This window comes from Delphinapterus leucas, chromosome 3, assembly GCF_059928025.1.
Source record: "Delphinapterus leucas isolate spDelLeu-1000000601 "Yukka" chromosome 3, BTC_Dleu_Yukka2, whole genome shotgun sequence".
Taxonomy (NCBI): Eukaryota; Metazoa; Chordata; class Mammalia; order Artiodactyla; family Monodontidae; genus Delphinapterus; species Delphinapterus leucas.
This window is the reverse complement of record NC_143131.1, coordinates 119,213,965-119,223,886: the sequence shown is the minus strand read 5'-3', so window position 1 is coordinate 119,223,886 and position 9,922 is coordinate 119,213,965. Positions and strand designations below refer to the sequence as shown.

At 44.6% G+C, this 9,922-nt stretch overlaps 2 protein-coding genes across 2 annotated transcripts; both read right to left on the bottom strand.

The window, feature by feature from the left end:
* Positions 1–2,063: 2,063 nt before the first annotated feature.
* On the bottom strand, positions 2,064–6,342 carry LOC111171331 (protocadherin beta-17-like). Its single transcript, XM_022566919.2, has one exon. It carries the CDS (start codon positions 4,522–4,524, stop codon positions 2,128–2,130), a length of 2,397 nt encoding a protein of 798 aa, XP_022422627.2. The 5' UTR covers positions 4,525–6,342; the 3' UTR covers positions 2,064–2,127.
* Positions 6,343–7,016: 674 nt separating this feature from the next.
* Positions 7,017–9,713, bottom strand: LOC111171153 (protocadherin beta-6). Its single transcript, XM_089909391.1, has one exon. It carries the CDS (start codon positions 9,495–9,497, stop codon positions 7,104–7,106), a length of 2,394 nt encoding a protein of 797 aa, XP_089765517.1. The 5' UTR covers positions 9,498–9,713; the 3' UTR covers positions 7,017–7,103.
* Positions 9,714–9,922: the final 209 nt, after the last annotated feature.

Sequence of the window (9,922 nt, the reverse complement as noted above, 5' to 3'; positions counted from 1 at the left end):
TGGCAAATTTGCCCCCAGTTGAGAACCAGGGATCTAGGAAAAAAATAGGTCTCAGAAAAAATGGGTAATCAGAATGTTGAATATCTCAACATTGGAGATTAGAAGACAATGAAGCAATGCCTTCAAAATACTAGTAGCAAATAATTCCTCACCTATAATTCCACATCCAACAAAATCAACAAATCAACATTTGATTTTATAGCATCCAAAATTTTCAGATGTTCAAGTTCTGAATAAATTTGTCACCAAATATTTTTCAGGAATTTAGGGGGGTAAACCAATAAAGAGGAAGACATAATAAATGCAGAAAATGAAATCAAACACACGAGAGAGAGAAAAGAAATTTCCAGGATGAAGGGTATAGCAAACCCCAAACTGCCAGCCGTGGAGTAGGTCTAGAGAGAAAATAGTGTACAATTGAGCAGGAGTCTGGGTGGCTCCACAATAGCTCCAAGAAAAAATAATGGAACTGAGAGGTTTTTTTTATGGGCTTAATAATACAATGAGGAGCTTTAGACTTTAGAAAGTATGGGGATAACTTTAAAATATGTACATAGAAAAATTTACACCTCTGTTTTCTTCTAAGGGTTTTAAAGTAAAGTGGAAAATGAGGCAATTATTAACTTAAGAGTAAAGAAATAGAAACAAAATCTTAGAGCAATATGAGGTTTGGGTCTAAGTGATATGTACATAGTCATAATTATTTAAACACTATTTAAACAGAATAATGATATCGGTATGAGAGAGGATGGGGTAGAAGAAATGTGCAAGTTTGTGTGTGTGCCCTTTGGAAGTAAATGGATAATATCTAAAACTTAAATTTGAGAAACAGCATTTTGTAAGCATATTCTTTAGAAATATGGAGGCAAATATAATGGGGGAAAAAAACAAAAGGTTCAAAAGTTGTTACCTCTGGACAGACTTGAATAAGCTTGAAAAAAGTAGCGTTATATGACGACTTAAATATTTGAAACATAAAATGTCTAAACAATTATGAAGATTATCCTTTTAAAACACATTGTAAGTGTTATAAACATTGTTAAGGTAACTACATATAACAAAAGTATAAAGTAAGGTGAGGGGAGGAGGAAGTGTAAGAATGTTTATTTGCTTGTCTTTCAGCAGGCAGTTGATTATTGCTAATATCTTAATATGCACCATACTCCTGTTTGTTAACCTTATAGGGAATATTTACCTAAGCTTAAGCAAGTTCTATAGTTTCATATTATTTTTATTATATTTCAGTAAAATCTGATGGTTTTAATTATAAAGAAGCAGTTTCTTACAGATTCGTTTTATAAAATTATTTCCATCCAGCTAGTAACTTATAAGCATCATAGAAATACTTTAGAATGATGATGACATTGATAATTATTCATGAGTGGGAGAATCATGGTGTTAATTCACTTTCTTTTTTGGTCTTATTGAATATGTTTGAATCATGTGACTACATATTATTTTAAAAGAATGAAAATCATTATTTGCATACTAAAAACCATTTATTATGAAAAAGAAATCATAACTCTACCAACATTTTTTCTATTTAACTGGGATTAAGTCCTTTTAAATTATGGCAGACGGTCTAAATAATATCAATTTTGTAAAAGAGAATACTCAGAAAACATCCAGATAAAATATTAGTTTATTTGAGGAAAGACAATAGTGTTTTCAAAACAACACTACAGAAATCCAGCGATATTCGAGGTCACAAAATTTTTTGCATAGGTGAAAATTATTTTTAAACCTAAAAGCCATCATTTACAATAGCCTGACATGCTATGATAATCGTAAAGCATAATTCAGTTAGTCATAACAAGATATCAACGAACAAGCTCAAATATCAGGAATCTGAAAACATTTGTGACTTCCGAAAATCTGACCACCAAAAAACTGAGACCATTTCACCATTTAATGTCTCATCTCACATGCAAAATGTGAAGGGCTTAAAACAAAAAAAAGACAGCAACAATAAAAAACACCTAGAGATTCTGAATGTAAAATACTTCAAACTATAAATATGACAAAACTTACGAATGAGTGAATATGTAAGCTCTATGTGAATGAAAGGGTTGGAAATTAATACATTAGTGAATATGATCATTTATCACGTCTTGTCAAGTGAGATTCTTAACTGAACCCCAAATGGTTTCTAAAGTTCGAGTTTTCCTCGGTGTCCGTACCAACCCCTTCACCCATGATGTTGGGGACAAGAGGTTTCAGACACTTGAACTCCCTGGTCCCGGAGCCTCCCGTCAGACACACCTCGTACTGGTAGCTCTGGGACAGGGTCCCCGTGCCGCTGACGTCCAGCAGGTGGTCCGGAAAGGGGCCCTCGGGCACCGAGCAGCGACCCACCGAGGCCGCCCCGCCCCTCCTGCACAGCCGCACCGCGACGAACACCAGCACCGAGAAGACGAAGAGCGACGACACCGACGCCAAGGCCACCACCAGGTAGACGGTGAGAGGGGCGGCCGGGGCCGCGTCCACCGCTTCCGCTTCCGGGGCCGGCAGGTAGGGCTGTGAGAAGCCGTCCACTAGCAGCATGTGCAGCGTGACGCTGGCCGAGAGCGGCGGCTCGCCGTTGTCCTTGACCAGCACCAGCAGCAGCCTGTGCTTGGCCGCGTCGCGCTCGCTCAGCAGCCGGGCCGTGCGCACCTCGCCGTTGTGCGCCCACACGCCGAAGAGGCCGGGCTCCGTGGCCTTGAGCAGCTGGTACGACAGCCAGGCGTTCTGGCCCGAGTCGCCGTCCACCGCCACCACCTTGGTCACCAGGTAGCCCGCCTCGGCCGCCCTGGGCACCAGCTCGGTGCAGGGCGCCGAGGCGTTCTGCAGCGGGTACAGCACGAAGGGCGCGTTGTCGTTGTCGTCCGCCACAAGCACGCGCACCAGCGCCTGGCTGCTGAGCGCGGGCGAGCCGCGGTCGGCGGCACCCACGCGGAACTCGAACGCCCGCAGGGCCTCGTAGTCCAGGGACCTCAGGGCGAACAGGTGGCCGTTGTCCGGGTTGATGGACACCAGGGAGGCCAGGGGCACGTGCGCGTCGAGGGGCGGCAGCAGCGAGTAGGTGACCTGGGCGTTGGCGCCCTCGTCTTTGTCTGTGGCGCGGACGCTGCCGATGTGCAGGGCGGGGCTGTTGTTCTCGCGGACGGACAGGGTGTAGGAGGTCTGGGTGAAGGCGGGGGCGTTGTCGTTGACGTCGGACACCAGCACGGTTATGTTGTGCTCGGTTTTCAGCCTGGGGGTTCCCATATCTGTGACGGTGATGGTGATGTTGTACTCGGCTCTGCTCTCTCTGTCCAGCGCTCCTTCTGTTACCAAGGTGTAGAAATTTTCTACAGAAATTTTCAGAAGGAATGGGAGATGGTCTTGGATGTAACACATCATTTTGCCATTGTCCCCGGCGTCTGGATCTGAAATTCCGAAAATAGCGACCACAGTGTCAGGGGTGTTTTCTGGGATATCATTCATGAGTAATGACATGGTCAATTCAGGGGCGTTGTCGTTTACATCCGTCACTTCTATGGCTACAGTGCATTTTCCTGAAAGACCCCCGCCGTCTGAGGCCTCAATTTCCATACGGTAAGATCGAATTTCCTCAAAATCCAACATTTTTTTTAATCGAATATCCCCCGTTACTGTGTTGATTTCAAAGGCCTGAATGACTTGATTTGATGATTGGAAAAATGAGTAGGAGAGCTCTCCGTGGGTCCCAGCATCCAAATCTCTGGCAGAGACAGTGATGACAAGGGAGCCTATAGGGCTGTTCTCTGGGATCTGCACCTCGTAGAGCTGCCGAGCAAATTCAGGGGCGTTGTCATTTATGTCCAGGACCATGATGAGAACCTGGGAAGTCCCAGTCTTTGGCGGTGACCCACCATCCAGCGCCGTGAGGGTTAACCTGAGCTCTGGCTGCTCCTCACGGTCCAGCTCTTTGGCCAGCACCAGCTCCGGGTATTTCCTGCCGTCGCTGCGATTTCGAGTGAAAAGGTGGAAATGGAAGTTGGTGCTAATTGTGTAGTTCTGAACTGTGTTACTGCCCACATCTAAATCTTGAGCTATTTTCAAAGGAAATGCGGCTCCTGTATGGCTACTTTCTGAGATTTTCAGTAGGATTTCATTTTCCAGGAACTCAGGGGCATGGTCATTTACGTCTTGGAGCTGTAATTCACCTTGAATAAACTGCACCGGGTTTTTCAGTAACACCTGGAAATGCAGTATACATGGATCCATGTCACCGCACAACTCTTCCCGGTCCAGTTTTTCTTTTAGGAGCAAATTCCCACTCTTGTGCTCGACTTGCAAATGCTGTTTATTCCCTTTGGAAAGAATCCGGGCGCCCCGCGAGGCCAGCTCTCCTAAGCCCAACCCCAGATCTTTTGCTAGGTTGGCCACAAATGAGCCGCTGTGTCTCTCTTCTAGAACGGAATACTTAATGACCGCACCACCCACCTCCCACAATAGTAATAGAATAATAATGGCAGTCACTTGCCTTTTTTGCGTCGCTTTGGGTAGCGGCGTCTCCATGGTTCCTCCGGGTCTAAAAGATGCAGTATTTAATCACAAAATAATTGTTTTGCAGCCAACTCTGCTATCTTGGTTCAGTAATCTTGAGTTAGCTCTTAACGTTGACAGGGGGATAGCCGCCTCTCTGAAATCTTCTTTACCCATCAGTGTAAACGTTTCTTTTGTGAGCTGCCAGAAACGGATCGGTTTTTATGGAGTCTGGGAGCATGCAGCGACAGTTTTTCACTTTCTTAACCTGCAGCGCCACCAAGCGTTCTGCTTCACAACTTCAGGTAGTCTTTATTTCAAAGAGTAATGTAATAATAGCTAAACTGCATTGAACACCTTTTGGGTCATAGAGTGTTATAAACTCCTTTCCCCCTCACCTGTGATGCAGTTTTGTTCAAGTATCTAACAACAGTTGTGAGAGCAAAGTAATAACTATTTATCTATATATTCATCTTCTCTATAAAGGTACAAGTTCAGTAGACAAAACTGGGCTCAAGATAATTTTATTTATTTATTTAATAAGTATTTCTCTGTGCAGGAATTTTTCTAGCTTCTCAGGATAAAGCGGTAAATTAAACACAAAAATTCTTGCTCTCGGGAGCTTACATTCTATTACAAAAATACTAATTTGTTCTATCGTGTTAGAAGAAGTTATAAAATTTTAAATCCAGTTTCTACTCCCAGTCAAATTGCAGTGTGCCTGTAACTTCTGAAAAATGTGATTTCTTTTCAGTCTCTGTATACATAACCTTGGGAAATTTTTTTTCCTTCATAAACTCATTGTGTGCATAGCTCACTAAAGTTGAGAAGAAATGCCCATTTGTTTTATTGGAAATCAGTAAGTTCTGAATTCAGGCAATGTCTTTCTGCAAACATGAAGAAGGCAATAAAGCCAATGAAGTCAAACATATACTTTCTAGGGAAGGGCCTATCCCAGTGTACACCCTCTGGGACTGTGCAGATGGGGTTACTGAAAAAATCCACTGCAACAAGTAAAGCCATGTGGTTGGAGTAAGAATAGCAGAAGAAGCAGTTCCCCCAAAGAAGAATGGAGGAGGAGAGGGGAAATATCTGGGAATACAAAACAGTAAGGGTTTCCTACACTCATTGAATTGATCAGTAATCATCCCTGACAAAAGAGCCATGATAGTTCATTTATTTGGACACAGAACACAGCTAAATATAATTTAGTTAAGCCCAGTTCCATTTTAATTAAGGATAAAAAGAAAATATTCACTCAATTGTCACTGCCAGACTTTGACGGGACCTTGTAAAGAGGGATATTTCATAAAATACTACAAATATAACCAACAAAAATAAAATCAAATATGGGTTCAACTGTGAAAGTAAATGATTTGTGGTTAATAAAGATAAATGGTGCATACACAGCGCTGGAAGGGAAAATCTGACATTAGCTAGTAACCTGATGCTCATAACTTACTTAGGGCTTGGCAGGTATCACACATATAGAAGGAGGAGGAGTTTGAAAAGTATAATTTGGATTTTACCAAAAGTACCTCTGAACTTGCAAACTGTTAGACAAAGACAAGGAGATAAAATGTACTCTCAAGCACTTTATATTCTGTAATAGAGATTAGGGTGAACAAGGATGTTTTCTGTTTAGAAGGAAAGTTAAAACAGTGATATTTAATAATTTCACTTATTGGCAAGGATACTATATTGTAAAGAGAATATATTAGTATTACTAATTCCTTGAAAGTTATTTTTTTAATTCACTATTGGTATGTTAATAACATTTAGCAAATATTTATTAAGCATTTATAATTGGCTTGGTGTTGTTTTAAAAAGGCCAGCATATTCTTACATGAAGCTCACAAACTAATGTGTTGACAATTTTGTTAAGTCTATATTCATAGAAAATATGTATTGACTATTGTGGTATACTGAAATACACATAAATATGAATGGCTATTTTAGCATTTAGTCATCTTTAGTGTTTATCTTTAGTTTTCCACACTTTAGTTACCCTAAACTTATACTGGGAATACAAAACAGTAAGTGTTCCCTACACTCATTGAATTGATTGGTAATCACCCCTGACAAAAGAGCCATGATAGTTCACTTATTTGGACACAGAACACAGCTAAATATAATTTAGTTAAGCCCAGTTCCATTTTAAATAATATCAAATACATTCAATAATATCAATCACATTAAAATTTTAAATATCTGATTACATAATATTAAATACATTAAAACTTTTTCCCTACATAGCAGTAGTGATGACAATTGTCACCACTACTTAGAAATACAATCTTGAGGATTTTGGAATATAATTTTTGTAAAAAGGATAGATTATTCAATTTAAAAATTTTTAAATAATGCAAATAAAAATTTACTTTTGTTCAAATTTTCAAATATACTTGAGAGTAATTTTTAAAAACTACTAACGATAATATAGGGAAAATACTGTGCATACCCAGTACCTAATTTTTTAAAATTTCACCCTAAGGAAAGTAATAAAATAATCAGGAAAACGGACCGTCAATAATATGCATTAATAACATGTAGGTTTAACTTAAAAGAGATTTCTAACTTATTAAGTAGGGTTTAATAGAATAATCCGATACTTAACTGAACAGGAAACTATTCCGAACGGTGGGGTTTTCCTCCATTTCCCTCCTAGTGCCCTGGGGAGGGAAGTTAGGGTGAATAGGTTTCAGAAACTTGAACTCGCTGGTCCCAGGGCCTCCCGTCAGACACACCTCGTACTGGTAGCTCTGGGACAGGGTCCCCGTGCCGCTGACGTCCACCAGGTGGCCCGGAAAGGGGCCCTCGGGCACCGAGCAGCGACCCACCGAGGCCGCCCCGCCCCTCCTGCACAGCCGCACCGCGACGAACACCAGCACCGAGAAGACGAAGAGCGACGACACCGACGCCAAGGCCACCGCCAGGTAGACGGTGAGCGGGGCGGCCGGGGCCGCGTCCGCCGCTTCCGCTTCCGGGGCCGGCAGGTACGGCTGCGAGAAGCCGTCCACCAGCAGCACGTGCAGCGTGACGCTGGCCGAGAGCGGCGGCTCGCCGTTGTCCTTGACCAGCACCAGCAGCCTGTGCTTGGCCGCGTCGCGCTCGCTCAGCAGCCGGGCCGTGCGCACCTCGCCGTTGTGCGCCCACACGCCGAAGAGGCCGGGCTCCGTGGCCTTGAGCAGCTGGTACGACAGCCAGGCGTTCTGGCCCGAGTCGCCGTCCACCGCCACCACCTTGGTCACCAGGTAGCCCGCCTCGGCCGCCCTGGGCACCAGCTCGGTGCAGGGCGCCGAGGCGTTCTGCAGCGGGTACAGCACGAAGGGCGCGTTGTCGTTGTCGTCCGCCACGAGCACGCGCACCAGCGCCTGGCTGCTGAGCGCGGGCGAGCCGCGGTCGGCGGCGCCCACGCGGAACTCGAACGCCCGCAGGGCCTCGTAGTCCAGGGACCTCAGGGCGAACAGGTGGCCGTTGTCCGGGTTGATGGACACCAGGGAGGCCAGGGGCACGTGCGCGTCGAGGGGCGGCAGCAGCGAGTAGGTGACCTGGGCGTTGGCGCCCTCGTCTCTGTCTGTGGCGCGGACGCTGCCGATGTGCAGGGCGGGGCTGTTGTTCTCGCGGACGGACAGGGTGTAGGAGGTCTGGGTGAAGGCGGGGGCGTTGTCGTTGACGTCGGACACCAGCACGGTTATGTTGTGCTCGGTTTTCAGCCTGGGGGTTCCCATATCGGTGACGGTGATGGTGATGTTGTACTGGGCTCTGCTCTCTCTGTCCAGCGCTCCTTCTGTTACCAAGGTGTAGAAATTTTGAACGGATGGTCTTAGAAGAAAGGGGAGATTGTCATCTATGGAACAAGTAACCTGTTGGTTATGTCCAGAATCTGCATCTGATACACTGAAAACTGCCACTATGATCTCAGGCAGGTTTTCAGGGATGGGGTTGGTAAGTGACGACATAGTCAATTCGGGAGCATTGTCATTCACGTCCAGGACCTTGATGACTAAACTGCATTTTCCTGATAGTCCCCCACCATCTGTGGCCTCAACATCCACCTGATATGATTGAAATTCCTCAAAATCCAATGTCTTTCTCAGTCGAATTTCTCCCGTATTTGCGTTTAATTCGAAGGGTTGGTTAACATCATCGACTTGAAATAGGGCATAAGATACCTCCCCAAAGGATCCTGCGTCTAAATCTCTTGCTGAGACGGTGAGAACCAGAGAGCCCAGGGAGCTATTTTCAGGGACTTGGGCCTCATAGAACTCCTGAGCAAACTCGGGGGCGTTGTCATTGATGTCCAAGACCACGATCTGAATTTTTGTGGTCCCAGACCGGGGCGGAAACCCGCCATCCAGCGCTGTGAGGATTAGCCTGAGCTCGGGCTGCTCCTCACGGTCCAACGCCTTGTCCAGTACCAGCTCTGGGGACTTCCTGCCGTCCTTGCGGTTCCTTGTGAGAACGTGGAAGTGAGGATTGGAGCTGATTTTGTAGCTCTGAAGGCTGTTGCTACCAGCGTCTAAATCCTGTGCCATTTTCAAAGGAAATACCTTTCCTGGCATAGTAATTTCTGATATTTTTAGTAGCATTTCTCTAGCGGGGAACTCTGGGGCGTGGTCATTTATATCTCTAATTAGCAAGGCAGCCTGAAAAAACTGCAAGGGATTTTCCAGTAACACTTGGAAGGGTAGCACACAGGGCTCAGTAGAGCCGCAAAGCTCCTCCCGGTCCAGTTTTTCATTTAGCAGCAAATCATAGGTCTCTGGATCAAACTGCAAATATTGCCTATTCCCCTTAAAAACAACTCGGGCGGCCCGGGCAGCCAGCTCTCCCATCGTGAGTCCCAGGTCCTTTGTCAGGTTGGCCACAAATGTGCCACTTTCTGTCTCCTCCAGTATAGAATACTGAATCGATTCTGAACCTGCCTCCCACAAAAGAATCAATATAATGAAGATCACCACTTGCCTTTTCTTAAGATGTACTTTTGTTTGCACCATCTCCATTGTTATGTCTGGTTCCAGAGGAAAAATCCTTTTCCAATCCCAATCACCACGTCCACCGTTGACCCTCCAAAATGTCTGCTATAAAATTTCAAATTCGTTCTTATAATTTGTCTGGTGGCGTCCGCTCCCCGAACACTTCTATCTTAGCTTTAGCTGTGTGTTCTGTATTTTTTTCTTGGGTTTCTCCGTGAAATGGAGTCCACTGAATGCAGAGCTTTTATCCACTCTCTTAGCCTGCACTGCCACCATGCGTTCAAATTAATAACTTCGTGGGGTGCTGCAGGTCAACACCACATCCAAAATCTGAGCATTAAAAGGTTTTTTTAAAAGTCAGTGTTTCTTAAACTGTAGTGTGTGAAACACATGCATAAAGACTTAACTGGGAGTCTCGGGGTGTTTTTTCAAAGTCAATTCCTGAGCTCCCC